This window comes from Talpa europaea (genome assembly GCF_964194135.1).
Source record: "Talpa europaea genome assembly, chromosome: 11".
NCBI classification, from domain to species: domain Eukaryota; kingdom Metazoa; phylum Chordata; class Mammalia; order Eulipotyphla; family Talpidae; genus Talpa; species Talpa europaea.
In genome coordinates, this window is record NC_140078.1 from 80,796,884 (window position 1) to 80,816,801 (window position 19,918).

Here is a 19,918-nt window from a genome sequence, read left to right on the forward strand (position 1 = left end):
CCTGGTGACACAAGGGGTTAAGCCCCACACTCACTATCAGTCACTAAAGCATGAGTTCAATTCCCCAGACAGGGAGTTGACCCACATGGCGCAGCAGACCTCGCCTGTCTCACCTGCTGCTCCCCTCAACAGTGTATTTCAGTAGATCTATCTGTTCTGCTCCCCATTCTGGTGAATCCTCTCACCTTGCCTCACCTGTGGCCTACACCTTAGTTCTTGTATGCATAAATAAAAATAAACCTTTAAAAAAAAAAGGCAGTCTTTACTCATACTAATTGGTGTACTATAACTGACAAATCAGAAATAATAGTTATAATTTTATATCATCTAGGCAAAATGTCATAACAGTTGATCTTAATTTAAAAAAGAACAGTTGATCTTAAGATGAATTTTCATCAACATTCAGCTTTGTGGCATAATAATTTTTCTGTTATTTTGTTTATATAATGGGGTGATATTAAACTTACATTGTTTTCTTGCTAGAAAAATGAGGTCGAAATCCATGTATTCAGCAAAATTAAAAATATGAAAAGGCAAACCAGACTAGGAAAAAAATTTCTCAATTACATATATTTGACAAAATATTTGCTTCTAAATTACATAAAGAACTCCTTAAGGATTAAAAAGAAAATTCAATTTTAAAAAATGAACAAAAGGTTTCATTAGATACTTCACACAACATATATGAATGAGTATAGAGCAGATGAAGTTACACAGTATCATAAGTAATTAAAGGAATAGATATTAATGCAAAAAATACCTTGCATTAAAGAAATGCAAATTAAAAGCAACAATGAAATACTGCTGTACACATGTAAAAAATGGCTAAAATTAAAAAGACTGACAAAAGTCTAACCCACATATGGTGCAACAGACCCCCTCCTGTCTCGGCCGCTGCTCCCTTTATCTATTTCAGTAGATCCGCCTGTTGTGCTCTCTATTCTGTCTCTGGTGAGTCCTCTCACCCTCTGTACCCTGTACCTCTGGTCTATACCCCAGTTCTTTTATGCAAAAATACATTTAAAAAAAAAAAAAGTAATGGGTGCATTTATTGTTTAAAATTATACTTACAATTTTTTTTAAAAAAATCAATGAATTATTTTCTCAGTTTTCAATCCACCAAAACAAAAATTAATTCAGAATACTGAAGGTACCATGATCATAGCTTAATGAGTTAATTTCTATCTCGCCTCTCCCTTAAATTAATATCCCCTAAAATACAAATTAGCAATCAAATTCCTTCCAACTATATTTGCTAAGGCTTAACAAATATAGTGTCCCCATGAAATGTCTGTATATGTAAACTAAAATGTTCATAAACTATTTAAAGAACAAATCAAACAGAAAACATTCAAACTTTACAGATAAATTTAGGAAATTTAAGCTCTACTAACCCATTTGCCAAAGTGGTGGCTTCCCTCATTTGAGCAATTGATCTGTTAACTAAGTCAACTTTCCTCTGATTATAGGCAGACAAAGCCTGCTGTACTGACACAGGAACCATCTTCTCAAACAGATCTAAAATTAGGAATAGAAATTTCAACAAAAAATGCCCAATACTCAAGCTGTAGAGTGACTTCTTTCCTTTACATTATTTGCATGAAGAGTCTACAAATACTAAAGTTAAAGATCAGAAATAAATCACCATTGAAAGTACAAGGTGAAGTGAATTTCTAGGTCACTATATTCACTGACAATGACAACAATGAGAGGTTATCACCGAGTTTAAGGATCATTAGTTAAAGAGTTACATGTTAAGAAAGCACTGTGTTGATTATATTGAACAGTGGTCCACAGTGCCAGGATTCAATTTCCAGCTCTACCACTTCCTAGCTGTGCATCAGTAGCCTCCTCAGTCAAATGCAGTAATAGTACCTATCTCATGGGGCTGCTGTGTGGAATAAATGAGCTAATTTTGAAAACTGCTTAAAAGAGCCCGTTATATGTTTGCTAAATAGAAAAAAAAAAATCACCATTTCCTGAAAATTTAGAATACTATGCTTGAGAGCTCAGCTAGAGGCTACCAACTACTACATATATCTACACTACCCAAGGAACATTTATCTAAAACCAACATGACTTCAGCAATTTACTTGCTGAAGTGATATCTGTGGATGCTGATTTTTAACGGTAGAATCTTAAATAATAAAACAAATGCTACAGTGACAAATTCTGGTTTAAAATATTTATCGTTACAACAGCTTCAAGTTTTCTGATTGTTACATAACTTTACAGATTATTACCATTTATTTTCCACCTTAAAATTTTGCTACACAACACTAAAGTTTTATTCTCATATTCATTTGAACAACATGAATGTTCATAGCACACAGTAACAACTGTATCATTTAGCTATAAAAAACAGATTAAACGGAAGAGTAAGATTAAAATGCCTCTGAATACTTGACATACCAGTAAATTTCTGACTGATTGGTACATTGACTGGGGTAGACTTCACAAGTGTGGCTTTGCCAATAGGGTCTAGATCTTTAAGATCTGGTACTCGATCATGATAAATGAAGTCATTATCTTTCTTTGCTGCAGTGAGGGCACGGTTGATCTTGTCAGAAAAATCCTTCACATTGACATATTCATCGTATCGAGATGCCACTGTTTTAATCAATTCTGCTGCATGCTGAAAATAAAAATGTAAAAATAGTTATTTTCTTTTTTTTTTTTTTTAGATGTATTTATTTATTTATACAAGCACTGGGTACAGTCAGAAGCGCGGGAGGGTGAGAGAGCTCACCAGAGCCAGAGCAGGGAGCAGAACAGGCAGACTGAGGTACACTGCTGAGGGGAGCAGCGGGCGGCAGGAGAGGTCTGCACGCCATGTGGGACCCTCCTCCAGTGGCCGGGGAGCAGCCGGGAATCGAACCAGCACTGCAGAGGCTGCGGGCAGCTTCGCAACCCAGCGCTCAACCGCTGCGCCACAGGGGAGGCCCAAAATAGTTATTTTCTTAACTAAACATCCAAACATTGGTGGTAGTGGGTTATTTTTTTAATCTTTAATCTGAAGACCTTCATTTCCAGCAATGCAGTTAATGGCAGAATAACCTAGAAATTCCATCTCAAAATACCTCTAAAATTAAATAATACAAAGTAGAAAGCTCTTACATTGGTGAACTGCAAAAAAAGTAAAAGAAATCAGTGGGCCAATAAGTATAAACTGACAGTGAGGAAGGGTGGCTGTCAGCTACTTCTGTAACCCAAATGACTACCAATTATAGTGCACTAAAAGCCCTCCTGGAAACCTGAGAATAACAACAGATCTTCTACCTATTACCATTTACCGTGTTGTGTTCTCTCTTGCTTCCCATAAATAAACATGTAAGTGCACTTTTTTCTTTTTTTTTTTTTTTTGGAAGACTCATTTGAAATGCATGATCTTTTATTCCTAAATACCTAATATCTCCTACTATGGACCATCTCCTTAATACCTATGACCTCATATCAAACTGAAACAGTACTTTCAAAAAATTGGTTTTACCTCTTACCAGGTCCCCCATTAATGACTTAAATAACTCTGACGTGTATTCATTATACATAAGTCACTTTTTTATATTTCCATATCTATATTTTTATATCATTTTGAAAATCCTTCTTTTGGCAGTTTTAAATATCCCACCAAGATGATCAAGAGGACCCACCTTCTAGAGCCAAATAAACTGCACTGCCCAAGAAATGCACCTCATGTGTAAACCCAAATACAACTGGTTCCTGGTACTGGAAATGAATTCCAAGTGGCAATTTTACCCTTGCTATTATTTTACCTATTATGATTTTCTTGACTCCGATCTTGTTTTTGTTTCTAATTTACTCAAGACCAGCAAAAATTTCCCCCCATTGTTGACAGCAATGATTGAAAAACTGACTTAATGGTGTAATTATCTAAAGATCTCTGTCAGGTTCATAGGATACTCTTCTCCACTGAGTGAAAGATCACAGAGAATATGACTTATAGGTTATCTTTTTTGGTCTGTTTGTCTATTTCTGAGCTCAAATCAAGTTAAAATATTTCATGCCTACTAGAAGAACACCTCCTTATTTTGAGATATGAATCCACGTTTGTGTTCTACATTAACTTTTGACCTACAACTAAAGCTATAAAACTGAAAGTTCTTGAGAGTTCCTTTAAATCACACTACCCCAATATTCTCAGAACTGGTCTCCTCAAGATGCCCCACTCCGGCATGGAGAGGATTTTGAGCTAAGAGCACTGAAATCCTGAGGCTGAGAAGCTTGTGTTCTTGCCTAATTTCTTTGCCCTTCCCTAATCTCAATAGAGATCATCCTAAACTTTCCTAATCAGAGAAATGATAATTACCACTGTACTCAAGCTATGGAACTACATGCTCCTATTTAGACCAAGACTAAATCACAAGTTAAGTAATGCACATCTTTCTGGAACTAGATAGTTTAGACTGTTTTATATTTAAATACACATGGATAAATAAAAGAGAACTGAATACAAAGTTTACATGAATTTTTTTGATAAAATATAGTATTTCAAAAAGCAATCAGCAGGCAAAGGCTAAAGATAAAACAACCACTCGCCCTTGTTGATGGGGCAATGAAGGGAAAGGTTTTCAAGACTTGGGAATCTCGCTTAAAAAAAGAACAGATATCCAAGTTACTTAACATTTATTTCCAAGAGACTTACCTGTAATCTTGCAATCTCTTCTCCAAATTTCTTTTGCTGCTTTGCCAGGATAGACTGGTGGTACTCAGCATTGGCCTGCATGATACAGTGCTTTGCAGCCAAGACAGGGAACACCTCCTGGAAATAAAAATACTGACCAGGGGAGAGTCCAACCACACAAACCACCACAGACAACATGGGATGCAGGAAGAAAAAGGAAAAGGAGACAGAAATTAGAATCACCCCATTAATGGTTAGGAAACAGGTTAGTCATTAGATGTAAACTCAGAAGACGACATGATTTTGCATGAATTGGAATCAACGAATTCATTCTTTACTTCCAATTAAAATAAAGGATTTTTTTTAAATGTTACAATTTCGGTTTTTACAATTCTCCTTCATTGAGCCATGAAGTCAACATTTTGTTTACAAAGAAGAAAGGAAAACATGCATTAGAAAGAGAAGTAGGATGGACAATAAGAGGAATACCAAGCACATGGCTTTAGAAGCTTTCTTATGAGCCCTTACCCATCCCTTAGTTAGCTAAACCACCATTACTCACATATACTAAGGAAATTGCTCTATTGCTGACTGTTTCATCACATTTAAAAGACAAAAGACAAAGTAAGTTCCCACTTAAATTCATATCCTAAGAGATTTTTTAATAAAGATGATTTTTAGCCATATAAAAATTTAGTATCACATAAACACTAACAATTCAGTATTATATACTCAAAAACACACAACAAACAGAGAAATACACTAAATTAATGATAGTGTTATTTTGCTCCAATTTGGGGGGGGGGGAATCCAATTTTTTTTTTTTTTTTTTTTTTGCACATAGAACTGGGATGCAGGCCAGAGTTGTGGGGGGTGAGACGTTTCACAAGAGACAGGGCAGGGAGCAGAACAGGTGGATTTACTGAAATACACTACTGAGGGGAGCAGCAGGCCAGACAGGAGGGGTATGCTGTGCCATGTGGGTTAGCTCCCTGGTGGGGGATTGAACCCAGGCCACCGTAGTGAAAGCACTGAGACTTAACGCCTAGGCCACCAGGGAGGCCCCAAAATTCATTTTAAAAGATCCAAAACATGAACCAGAAAGGCAGTTATGTTGGCGGAGGTTCTTCTAAAATATCACATCCCAACGGGCAACTTCTTAATTCTATTACTTAAGAAATAACATGCTATACAAAATCCAAGATATATACTAGACAGTCTCTGTCTAGACAAAGAAAATAATAGAATCAAAAACCAAATTACTACCTTGTGTGCTTTCCTGACTCCCAGTGAATAATTTCCTAGCTTCCTGGATCACTACTTGCAGATATTTCAGTTTTATAACTAGAATATGAAAATACTTATGAGCTTTATTAGTAAAAAAGGCCAAAATAAAAGACATCTAACTCTCAAACTGCACTCATGCCACTTTTCAAGGTAAGGCTGGAACAACTTGGTACTTAAACAGGAGATTTTCAAGGAATACCAGGAATGCTGCCGAGGTGGCTTCCGAATCTTTGTAGGTGACATTCTTCTCTCCGTGACAGGACTGAACTAAAGGCCCAACAGGAGGTAACGGCACACTGTGCAGCTGAACATGAACTCTTTCAGATGAGAAAAAGATGAGAGGCGATTCCATGGCCAAGAGTCCTGGGCAAATTTCTATTCATCTCTTGGTGTATTTTAAATCTCCAGGAATCTTCACATAAATTCCTCATTGCTCAATTTCTGACTACACTAATGTGTATTATTGATGCACTAAACATGCTTTTTTTACTGCACCAAAGAGTCTGCAATTTCATAATTAACAAAGATTTTTGAATGACTTACAAAACAATAAATTCCCCCATAAAAGATCATGTAACAAATACCATAAGCTATCATATAAATGATACTAACTTCTTGACTATTTCTGTAAAAGAGTAACTGAAACATACTACATATATTTCACTCAATCTGTAAGTGTCCTTTTTTAACCATTCTAAATTTACTTGTTAGTCTAATCATCTACATTGTCATTTACAAATGAACATCATGACCAATCTTTTCAAATGCTACTTCAGAAAAGTGTACATTAAAACAATACTTCCTGTGATGTCTGGATTAAGATGTTTTCTTTAGCTGTCCAATAGTAGCCCAATTTCTATCCCTGTTGACAAAACTTAATTCTAATCAAAGTACTGGATGAATTTGTTAAATTTTCTTTTCCTTTTTTCCTTATGTCTGTTTTTGCGCTTTAAGACTCATCTTTAAGAAAACAGGACAATAATTAAAAGTGTGAAGAATCAACATGCATAAGTATTCATGCTTGTACCCAATCACTAAAGATTCAGAAATACAAAAAGCCATTACTTGATTAAATTTTTGGAAACAGATGTTCAAAAATTTCCAGGAATTTTAGCTTAGAAAAGCAAGTTTAGTCAAGAGTAGAGGCAAAAGTATCCCCTAAATATAAAGGAACACTTCATGCATCTTAAATAAAAAGGTATCACTGCAAACAGATTCTTCAAATGCCTCTCCTGAAATTTCAAATTTCTTTATAAAATATAACTTTCAACTTGCTTCTTGTACAAAGAAGTGTACAAATATTTCCGCATGCAAAATAACCAAGTGTTTACAAAAACAATAACTAACCTTGGGGAGAGTATCTTTGTACTGACACTGTTTGAAAGCATCACCAAAATAATCGGCAGCTTGATTAGCCAATTTAGCTATGATGGCATCTTTCATTTTATCTGGAATAAAATAGTGAATTTACCATTATAAATAGTTAAAATAAATATGAAATATCTGATGTATCATAATCACTCATTTCAGACAGTGAGATCAAAAGTTTGCATATTTGTCTTTAAAAAATGCTTACTGAGGAAATCAATTCTTCCACATAAAATCAGGCAAATCAAAACAGTAAAGATAGATGAATAGTTGCCAAAGGATGGAAGAAAGGGAACTAAAGAATAAATGCCATTGGGTATGGGGTTTCTTTTCAGCTGATGGTAATATTCTAAAATAAGAAAGTGGTAGTGGTCACAAAACATTGAATTATATACTTCAAAAGGGTGAATTTTACTGTATATGAATTATATCTCAATATAAGCTGCTGTTTTAAAAGAAAAAAATTATTCCAGTTAATGCTGTTTCTACGTGATTGTTCCCATATTTTCAATTTCTCTGTACTTACTCATGTAGCCCATATTCCATCTCTCATACTAACTTAAGAGTTCCATATTCACAGGTCAGGGAAACTGCCTGGATGGCGCCTTCTTATCAATTAGGACTGATTTAAATAAGACCTCCTAAAAGAAACTTCCTGATCAGCACATCGAAAATTAGCAAAATACCCCCTACATCTTTACCCCACAGCCAGACCACCAGTCATCTTATCGTCTATTATGGCACTTATCCCTAAAATTCTTTGGCTCTTTCATCTCTGGCTTATCCTCCCCGCACTAAAAATTTTGTAAACTTTCTGAAACTAGAAATCTTATCTAGAGCCCAGAGTGGTGACTGGTACACAGTAGGTATCCCATAATATTTGCTGAATGAATGCATTTGACACATTACAAACTTACATAAACATTACTCCAGAGTTTAGTGTTTTCCTACAGTAGCTCACTATCACCTTCTTATTTTAAAAGCCTATCACTTCTTTTCACATGCAACCAAATAGAGAATGAATTGAAATTACCTCTTGTGGCCTTTAAAAAAAATACTTCTTGGGCCTGTGCCAGCATAATAAGACTGAGAGTCCCAACAGTATCTGGAGAAATGTCCACAGTAGGTTCTCGATTTAAGGCAGATAAAACCGTCTCTTTAATATGTAAAAAGGCACCACTTGCGAACTACAGGGAGGAAAAAGAATTTCTTGAAAATCTACAGAAACATAGAGCAAGACTTAATTTTCTACTGTTACACACAAAATCATTTCAAATATGAACAGTTGAACGATTATTTAAATTTTTAGATTGTGTGAAACATCTAAATTCAGTTGAACGATTATTTTATTTAAATTTTTATATTGTGTGAAACATCTAAAATATCTGACCTACAGACCAAAAAAAGAGTATTTTTCTGAAACACTAGCATAATGGAGATTTTAACAAAGATTAAAAATAAATATTGCAGTAAAAAAAGTAAATTAATGGAACAAATTGATTAAGCTTTTTTTAGATATATTTTCTCAAAACTAACATGAAAATGTTGGCAGGGATAAAACATTAATATTTTTAGTACTGAAATGCTCGTTTTGGCACCAAACAAATTTATCTCTCAAATAATTAAGCAGCACTTAGGGGATACTTAAAATACTACAGTTCTCTGAGGAACAGCATTACTCTCCACTGCTAATGATTTCTATTTGACTTTCTAAGCTCTCTTGTAAAATGTTCCCCATCTGATTTTCCTTCCCAATTACAGTTTTGCTGAGCTTAATACTAACTTAACTTTGCTTTTAGGAAACAAATTACATTGGAGAAAAAAGTGCGATTAAAAGGTGTCATGGTTGTACAGACAGGTTATGGTAGAAGTAACGTAGGGCTAACTGTATGTAGGGTAAAGAAAATGTCAGGCTTTTCTGCCCTTCCGCCATCAGGATAGATGATGGATCCTTGCCTGAATGCATGCCTGATGGCGGGCACCTGGAATAGGATGTGGGCATAGGTAGATGGGATTCAGCTGAGCTAACACTGTGATTTTTTTTTAAGGGCAGCGTCACGGGGGGACGCCAGCAGCAGCAGCAGCAGCAGCAGAACCTGAAGGAGAAGCCGAAGCCGAAGCAGAAGCAGAGAACGCCAGAGAGCCCAGATAGAGTGAAGACTTGCTGGGGGCTGGGAGGTCTGCCAGCCTCCCAGCCCCCCAGCCAGCACCCCTGCCTGCCATATGCCTGGTGAACCCCAAATAAAAAACCTGCAAAACTATTGAGGACTCTGACTCCTCCTTTACCCGGTCTGCATGGGATCAGAAAACCTGCACTGTGCCCATGTCCTGCCTTACACTGTATTATAATGAATTTCAGTTATGAAATTCTGTAAAATTAGAACAGCTACAAGCAGTGATCAGCTAACCTTGCTTAGTAAACCAATCACAAATTAGGAAGGACAGCAAGGGATCCAGTTTCTCATTCACAAATATGGAACTGGAAGCCTAGATAAGTCAAAAAAAACTTAAACAAGAGCATAAGGGTTCTTGGGGGCCAACAACCTAGACATGTGAACTACAAAAGTAATTCAAAGATTGGAATGTTTCAGTAATTCAGGATGCCCCTCTAAAATCCCACATGCCAATTAAATGAGTTACAGTGAACAGAAAACTAAAATTTTACTTCATTATCACATTTTAAATATTTGCCACCTATAGCCTCCAAAGGAAAAAGATTAGGCATCATGTTTGTCATCTGTGCTCATCCAAACTGTATGGTAAGTAACAATTTGGAGTATACTGTTTGCTTGAAATGTATTTTCCTCTTGCTTTCCTAGAACTGAATTCCTCACCTCTCCACTAAATTTAAACACTGAAAAATCCCAGCCCATCTCTAAGAAATGCAGATTCCACAGCCATGGGAGAAAGAGAAAACACTTGAATTCCATAAAATTTGAAATCAGAACACCTGGACCTCTTAACTAACATTTTTATGCTTTAATCTTCTTGTCATTAAAATGAAGACAGATATTTAACATGGCTGTCAAGGTTTATCTGTGTCAAATAATATACATGAAAACACTTTGTAAATTATAAAGTGTTACAAACCATGAAGATGACTCAAGATATCACTTAAAAATAATCACTTATTATTCACTGAATTGAAACAAAAAAATTAAAAGCTGAGTAAACAACAATTGCCAGAAGTTAATATGCCATATTAGTAAATAATAGTACCTAAAATATAAATGTAGCTAATTTAAAAACATTACATATATGACATTTAAATATGACCTCTCCACAAGCCTCAGTTAAAATTTTCTTGCCAAGAAGTCTTAATTTTTGTCACAGTGAAGAATTTTGTATGTCTCACACTAAGAAAAAATATATAAAAAGAATGTACATATTGTTTAAATGAGGTCATTTATTTAAAAGCGTAAATTTAGCAAGGATTTCATGTCATACATTTAATCATTTGTTCTCCCAACATTTACTGAGCCTTTATTATGTGCCAGGCACTGTGCTAGGTGCTGGATATATGGGGACGGTGGGTATATGGGGACGGGGAAGATGTGTACAAGCAAGCAGTTTACCTATGGGCTTCAAAAATATGAATCAATTCAATAAAAGTACATTATTTTTCAAGGAAAGGCCTGTGTATAAAGAAACATTTCTAAACCTAAATGCATGTTATTAACTCAACTTAGTGTTGATCATTATGTAGGTGCTACTGTTCTGCATACCTGGTAATGCTTAGCAGCGATTTTCAATCCTTCATCATTATCCAGGTTTTGTTCTGCTGCAATCTGGCTAGCTAAGGCTGCACAATTGAACAACACACAGCTCTTTTCATATCCTAAGCTTGCAAGAGCTGCAAAAAATTGAGAAGGAAAAATGTGTGAGATTATTTTTTCTAAAGAAAACAAATGTTTCAAAGAGTAATACCATGACCTCTTCACATTGGCTCTCACAAAAACAAAAAGACCTGTTTCCTCACCCATATGTTCCCATACTTCTAGCTGCCCTGCCAGGCAGTTATCTCCACAATAATATCCCCATCATCCAAAACTCAAAAGATCAATAAATTTTTCTATCCTTCCCTTTACCTCCGCACTGTTATTAATCAGGTTCAACATGAAAAGTCATTCTCATGTCATTTCTCATTTAAATTCAAATAGATTCTTTCCATTTTCCATCACTTTTCTCAAATGTGTATCTTTCCATCACATTTAAACCAAATTCTCACTACTAAAACCTAAGCCAGTGCAAGCACCCTCCTAGCTAAATTTCCAAGTCTTACTCCCTTATGCCAATACAACTCTCAGAGGACTAGCAGATATAATTTGGTTAAAATATTGATACAACCCTGATCAAGAATCTGCCCACTTCATATTTATTGGGATAGCTACTAACAAAAAAAAGGAAAACCAGAAACTATTAACTGTTGGCAAGAATGCAAGACTGTGAAAACTAGAACTGCTGCATACTGTTGGTGGGGATAAAAAATGGTATAGCCACTATAGAAAACATTATGGTAGTTCCTCAAAAAATAAGAAAAGCACCATTTGATCCAACAATTCCCTTTCTGGGAAAGGGAAAGATATACGCCCAAAAGAAATGAATGCAGGATCTCAAAGAGATAGACTCTTGTTCATAACAGTATGTCTCACAATACTCAAAATGTGAAAAGCAACCCAAATGTCCATTGATGGATGAACAGATAAACAAACTGTGATATATACACACAATGGAATATTATTCAAGCTTAAAAAGGAAATCTCGTCACATGTGACATCATGGATGAACCTTGAGGACATTCTAAGTGAAATAAGCCAGTCACCAAAAGGCGAGTATTGTATGATTCCACTTATATTAGGTATCTAGAGTAATCAACTTCATAGAAACAGAAGCAAAATGGTGATCAGCAGGAGCTAGGAAAGGACATAAAAGGGGAATTGTTGGTTAATGGGTATAGAGGTTCAGTTCTGTAAGACCAAGAAGTTCTAGAGATCTGTTTAATAACAATTTGGTTATACTAATACTACTGAACTATATACGTAAAGTGATTAAGATATAAATTTTATCTTGTTTACCACAATGAAAAAATTCAACCACAGTAACATTCACGGTCTTACATGTTGTACTAGTCACTATACATCAAGCAAAATAATCAATTAAAAAAACACACTGAACAAATCATCTAAGAGAATCAGAACGTGACAGTTGTGTGTTTGTGCTATAGCATGGTGCCATAAAGTAAAACTTGCAATAATGGCTTGTTTTCAGTTTGCAAACCATCTCGAGCCTCTTCACCCTAAAGAGAAGCAAACATACCCACAAGCTAACCTAATTTCTTAAATATATGAAAAATCTAGAATAATGAGGATGCAAGTACTGGCTACAAAATAAAGATCAAAGTGAACTGAAAAATTAAGCCCAGAGTAAATAAAGATGATTTCAACAGTAGAAAACATTTCAAAGATATTAATTAATATTCTTTTTTTTAAGATTTATTGATTTATGCATACAAGAACTGGAGTGAAAGCCAGAAGTGCAGGAGGTGAGAGGAATCACCAGAGATAGAGTGGGGAGCAAAACAGGCAGATGTACTGAAATACACTGCTGAGGGGAGCAGCGGGCAAGGCAGGAGAGGTCTGCTGTGCCATGTGAGTTGCTCCCTCGCCATCACGGATTGAACTCATGCTGTAGTGGCTGGCAGTAGCTTGATAGTACTGTCTTTAACCCCTGCACCACCAGGAAGGCCCCTAATTAGTATTCTTAAAGATGGCAGTTTATAAAACAAGAACAGGATGTTACTAAAAAGGAACAGAAATCCATAAATAAGAAAAAGCTTCTGGAATTAAGAACCTGACTGCTACAAGTTTTTCAAAATGAAGGTCAGAGACTAGCTCATAAAGTCAAAGAAATAAAAAAAGTAAGAATTATGAGTAGCTCAAAAGAGTCAGCAGCCCACTAATAAATCATTTCAAAGAAGAGAGAAACAAAGAAAAGAGGAAATTATCAAATGTAAGAGAATCACACAGGGTTAAAGAGAGATATTAGTCTGTAAACTGAAAGGGTCAACTGTCAAACACAAAGAATAAAAAGAAAGCCAATTAGAGCTTTTGAGATTTCTAACTATGAAGGATAAAGAGAAAATTGTAAAAATATTCCTTATCCCAAAAAGAAAGAAACCAGTCGCCTTCTACAAAGTTTTAAATACAGGGCTTTTCCTCAGTTACAAACGATAGTAAAGAACAAAGAAACAATGTATAGAAGTTCTAAAGAAACATAATTCTAGTAATTCCACAAATGTGTATTAAGGCCAGACTGGCTGAAAAGAGAGCAAGTATTTATGGTAAATATTTATGTCTGAAAGGTAAGAGAGTCAACTTATGTTGTAAAGTGTTAGTTTTACACTGGGTAAGGTGGGAGGTCAAGTTTTAACCAAGAATCACTCAGCCCAGGGACCTCCCTGGTGGCATATGGAATTGAGCACCACACTGTGAAGCTGTCCGCAGCCTCTGCAGCATGAGTTTGGATCCCTGGCCAAGGAGGTGACCCACATGGTGCAGCAGACCTCTCCTGTCTCGCCCGCTTCTCCCCTCAGCAGTGTATTTCAGTCAGTCTCCCTGTTCTGTTCCCTACTCTCTCTCTGGTGAGTCCTCTCACCCCCCCATACTTCTGGCCTATACCCCAGTTTTTGTATGCATAAATAAATCTTAAAAAAAAAAAAAAAAAACAGAATCACTCAGCCCACCTTGTGGACAGAGACATCAAGAAGCAACAATGATCGACACAGATTAGACAAGGTAGCCACTGCATAAAATGCTGAGGTGTGATGGTGGCTCTGACCAAAATGGCAGAAGTGCTGAGCAGTGCTGATTTTGAATGTTTCAAAGGAAAACCTGGTAAGATCTGCTGAGGAAGTATTTGGATGTGGAAAATGAAGTGAAAGCATGTCAACAATGACTAAGATGTTGACCAAAGTGCCAACTGTCATAATTTCAAACCAAATTCACATGAGGGCAAAATCTTTTCTCAGTAAGTTACTTAAAAAGATATTTCAGCAAAAGAGAAAAACACAATATCTAGAAAATAATGATGCTAACCTAAGGGAACAGTAACAGTACAGGATAACAGTTACGCAGCAGCTCTAGACAGCACAGTCCAGATTTAACCAATAAAAGAGATGAAACCCTAAATGAGTCTATCAGGAAAAGGGGGATCTAAAGAAACAAATAGTAAGACTATGGTAAATATGCGCTTTACCACAGCACAGAATGCATGTGGTAAGGGAACAATTATAGTTTCTAAACAAACACAAAGCAGTTATAGAAAATCATTGTCAAAATATGAAGCAAGTGATCAACTATGTGAGAGGAAGTCAGTGGGCTTCCACAGATAAAATTAAAACTCTATATATAACAAAATATATGTCCCAGTCATCTCTCTCATAAACAGTCTGTCGTTTTGTTTTGACAATTTCTCATGGAACCAAGTTTTGTGAAAACGTTTTTTTGCTCTTTTAATTAAATCTTATCTTTTTTTTCTTTATGATTTATTTTATTATATGGAAATCTAAATCAGATTTTTTTAGTAAATGTTCTCCTTTCTTCCAAAGAGCTCTTTATTCTTAGTATTCAATTTTATTCTTGTTTTTCACCTGAGCTCTACTTTTCTTACTAAGTTTTTCAAATGAAAACAGTTTGATTACAAAAAATAAGTTTACTAAAATTTAAATAGCTATTTAAAAAAGTGTTAAAAACATTAAAAATCACAATATATTCTAACTCCCACAGAACCACTGTTAAATTTTTTTGGTGAATCCCTTCACAAATAACTACATGTATATTCACATACACAATTTTTCATAAACTGGATACTATTTCATACTCAGGTTGCCTGGAATGCACAACCCAAGAGGCAGCAATCACTCCGGGTTCTACCTGAATGCTGTCCCAACTGCGGGGCCCCTTGAGCTCATACTGCAGCAGTTCTGATCTGTAATAGTTCTTTTATTCAAAGTTCCATCAACACAGTTTTACATCTCAACAAATATATTTTACATTATCATTCTAAGTATTCCAAAAATAGACAATATTCTAATAAATCAGTAGCCCATGTTTTATTTAACCAAGACATCACTAAAAGACATTTAATTCTTAATACTTGCTACTAGAAATATCCTTTTTTTTAAATTTTACTTTTTTAAAAAAAAATATTTATTTATCTATAATTATAACGGATCCACCAGAGACAGAGCAAGGTACAGAACAGGCAGATAGACCAAAGTACACTGCTGACGGGAGCAGCAGACAAGTCAGGAGAGGTCTGCTGCACCATGTGGGCAGCACCATGTGGGCAGCTCCCTGGCGCGGGATCAAACTTACGTTGCAGAGGCTGTGGACAGCTTTACAGCGCTGCACCTAACCCCTTGCACTACCAAGGAGGCCCGCTACTAGAAATATCTTGATAAACTACCTCATGCTTTATTTATACCATTATTTTTTGCTTCCAACTTCTTCCAGGAACTTGGTTCATTACTGAAGTAGTATCAGTTATCTCCTGGATCTCTTGCCATCCATTTCTTAAGTCTACCAATTTACTTGTCACATCAACACTAGCGATCTTTTTCTCATCCTTGCCTCCCTCTCAGCATCCTTTTTCCCCAAACCTTCACTGCAAATTTCTGGAAATAGGCAACCCTCATTTGCTGTTTCCATTTCCTTGCTTCTAGTTTAGCCTCAACCTGATGCAATTTGTCTTCTTCAACATCCCCTACTGAAACTTCTCTCACTGCCAAATCCAGTGACTTCTCCAATCTCTGCCACAATGACTGTCAACAATGTTCCAACCTGGATGAACATCAGAGTCACTTGGAGATATCTTCAAAGACCCTATCCCAGTCCATCATCCCCAAAACTTCCCCCATCACATCTGGCATTCTGTATCTTTATCTTCAAAGGTACAGCTGTATCTATAACATTTCCAAGGGTAATTCTAATGTGTAGTCAGGTTCAGGAACCACTGGACTACAAGCTCTCTGAAATTCTTCTGGCATTTAATTACATGTCTTTGTTTTTCCCCAGTTTCTCTGAGATCTGAAAGCATTTTCTCAAACCTATTCCCAGAAAACTGTTCCTATTTCCTCTGGATGTTATATCCCCAGCTCTGGTTTTTATGCTTTTTCCAATCTATATTCTAGAGGGGATATATTTATTTTCATGTAATGACAACTGTTCCCAAATCTATGACTCTCTCTCTTCTCTTGAGGCTTAAAATCCATTATTTCCAAATGCCAAAGATAAATTTCTACCCAAACATAACACACCAAAGTCAAACTCAACCTGTCTAATGAAAGAAAGAAATAACCAATAGGTCAAGCCAAGTAATAAATATTAAAGTCAACTCTCAACCCACCCCTATTCTTCCTTCTGACTGACATTAGACCAATCCAGTCACTTTCACCTCTGAAGTGTCCCTCAAATTCATTCCTTCTCTGACTTTTATCTATTCCTTGTCTAATCTCACCTCTCATCAGTCTCCTCACTGATGAGACTGTTCTGTTTCTCTCTAATTTTGGAGTTAAAAGATTTCTGGATTTACAACAGTCTTCATCAAGTCCTTGCCATATGACATAAGAAGGTCACTTAATCTTTCTAAATCAGTTTGCTCAACCAGTAAGAATAGTGCCTTTCCTCCCTGAGTTACTGGGAAATTCAGAAAGATAGTATGTGTAAAAAAAGCTCTTTTTTTATAAATAAATATATTTTTAAAAATAATGTAAAGGTAATGCTACACCATTAAAAAAAAAAAAAATTCTCTTTTTACAGTCACTTTTTACAATACAACAGCCCCCCAATGCAGGTCATATGCTCCAAAACACAGTAGATAGATGTCTGAAACCAGAGAGTGTTGGATCCTTTATATACTGTATTCTTTCCTATACACACAAATCTGTGATAAAGTTTAATTTATAGGGCCTCCCTGGTGGCGCAGCAGGTTGAGCATGGTGCTGTGAAGCTTCTGCAGCCTCTGCAGTGGGGTTCGATCCCAGCCAGCCAGGAGAAACCCACATAGCATGGCAGACCACTCCTGCCTCGCCCGCTGCTCCCCTCAGCAGTGTGTTTCGGCCAGTCTGCCTGTTCTGTTCCCCGCTCTGTCTCTCGTGAATCCTCTCACCCTCCTGCACATCTGTCCTGTACCCTGGTTCTTGTATAAAAATAATTTTTTAATATTTACCCAAAGGACACAGAAACATCAATTCCAAAGAACACCTGCACCCCTATGTTTATAGCAGCACTGTTTACAATAGCTAAGCTTTGGAAACAACCCAAATGCCCAAAAATAGATGACTGGATCAAGAAGATGTGGTACATATATACCATGGAATATTACTCAGCATTCAAAAAAGATAAACACATGCAATTTGCTGCAACATGGATGGCGCTGGAAGGGATCATGCTCAGCGAAATAAGCCAAAAAGAAAAAGAAAAATACCGGATGGTCTCACTCATAGCAGGAATCTAGAAAACTTAAATAAGGGACCAGGAAAATGAATAACTATAAGAAAGTGAAAATCAAAATCAACAAAAAACTATGAACCAGAGACACTTTTAGGGGGGCGGGGGTGGGAGGGGAGGGATTGGGGTCAGAATGGGGGGCTGCAATTGTATGGGGAATATAACAATAAAATTTATTAAAAAAAAAAAATAAAAATAAATAAAAAAATAAATAAATTTTTAAAAATCTGCGGTAAAAAAAGTTTAATTTATAAATTATACACAGTAAGAGATTAGCAGTAACTAATAATAAAATGGAATAACAATATACTGTATTAAAAGTTATATGAATGTGGGCTCTCTCATGTTCTCAAATTATCTTATTTTATGTAACATTTTCCAGACATGGTTGACCACAGGTAACTGAAATCAGACAGTAAACCAACCCCAAGGGCACTACTATACTCAATAAATGTTAGCTATTAACATATAAGAGGGAAGAATACAAATCATGAGTATAAAATCTGTAACACTTCTTTCTAATGTCTTTTCTAATGTCTTCACCCTCCATAATCCCCAATTGAATGGTTTCAATCCTTAGCAATGATTATATTATTATATATTACATATAATTCATCAGTATAACATTATATAATATTACATAACATATATTCTATAACATGGACACATATTATACAGTTGGATAAAAACAGTATCATTGTTCATTGCAGTTAATATTTAATGAGCACATATATTCACTCATTTAATCCACAAAAGAATTCAGTGAGATAAATAGTATTTCACAGGGCTATTTCTCACTTCAAAGATGAGAAAATTAAGGGAAGAGGTTAACTTGTCAAATCAGTAGATCAAAAAAGATCTGATCTTTGGTTACAATTTTCTACCTGTAATGTTACTTTCTACCTCAATGAGCTAAGTTCACCCTTCAAGGTTGAACTAAAACATTGCTTGCTTTCAATAGGCAGATTAATTTCTCCCACACCTATGTTCCCATAATTTTTTCACAGACTGATATACTACCTACTGTATCTAAGAATGATCAACTGTCTTCCCAACCAGACTGAGTACAACTGCCTTGTTTTTGTAACTAGGACAGTGCCTGGCAAGGCATAGGCTCTCTGCAAATATTCGGAAATTGCATTAAAAACTGAAGTTAAAATGAAAATGAAATGTAAAGATTTTTATTATTTATAAGGAATCACTAGGAGAGTAATTTTAAAAACCTAAAGTAATACAAGTGTTTAGACCAAGCTGACTACTGGTTCTACTTAAAAATAACATACCTAATTTTACAGATCCTCCAAAAAGTGAACCTTTATCAAAAGCATCCTTCCAGGTAAATGTCAAGCAGATCTTGATAAAAAAAGAAAAAATAGAAAATTATGTTACCTTCCTGAACCTTAAATATTTTATCTCTTTCAAAGAGATAAAATATTTTGTCTCTTTCAAAGAAAAATCCACAATGAGAAAAAAGGTAAAAAGCTTCAACATCTGAAACATTATCTTTCTCACCAACCAACTTTTTCCTTTTCCTTTACCAAAATTGTTTTTTTAAGTAAAATATTTGGCATTAGGGTATTTCAAATGAACTGCTTCCATAATTATCATGCAGACATTGTCCTCTCCAAAAATTTTATCTTATTCATCTTTACAAATACACAATGATTTGAATAAAACAGGCATTTAAAATATGACTGTCAAATAAGCTAAGAAAGTAAAGACAACAAAGTAAGTACTACACCTTTCCCAGCAGATAAAATTGAAAACTACTCCATGACAAAAGTAGGAAAACAGCACTTTCAGGAGGATGAGAAGAAATAACTTATATCATGAATTGGGTGGTGGTTATACATTGATATACTATCTATACTTTGTAGAGATTCACATTATACACATGGTATGTTCACTTTTCTTTATGTCTGTTATACATGAATAAGAAATTTACTTAACAGAAAAACTGTATTTCACTTTGCTTCTAAAATATTCCAATATGAAAGTTCAAAAAGAACATAGCCTCTTTTAAATTATGTAATGCAATCCAAATATTTTTAATACTATATCAGAATTATATTTGGAATCTATAAAACCAGAGATACAGAAGTAGAGAGAATAA

General features: G+C 35.5%; 1 protein-coding gene across 3 annotated transcripts in view; it reads right to left on the minus strand.

The window, feature by feature from the left end:
* Positions 1-19,918, minus strand: part of PDCD6IP (programmed cell death 6 interacting protein) — a gene marked incomplete at both ends in the record, with an annotated part of 40,751 nt that overhangs the window by 12,058 nt on the left and 8,775 nt on the right. For 2 of the 3 annotated variants that reach the window (XM_084247095.1, XM_084247094.1), the window contains 7 exons: positions 1,395-1,518; positions 2,413-2,635; positions 4,664-4,780; positions 7,277-7,377; positions 8,331-8,484; positions 11,023-11,150; positions 19,089-19,158. In XM_084247095.1, coding sequence (XP_084103221.1) covers positions 1,395-1,518; positions 2,413-2,635; positions 4,664-4,780; positions 7,277-7,377; positions 8,331-8,484; positions 11,023-11,150; positions 19,089-19,158 — 917 coding nt within the window. Of the gene's footprint in view, positions 1-1,394; positions 1,519-2,412; positions 2,636-4,663; positions 4,796-7,276; positions 7,378-8,330; positions 8,485-11,022; positions 11,151-19,088; positions 19,159-19,918 lie in introns of all 3 variants that reach the window. The other variant, XM_084247093.1, reaches the window with a different exon arrangement.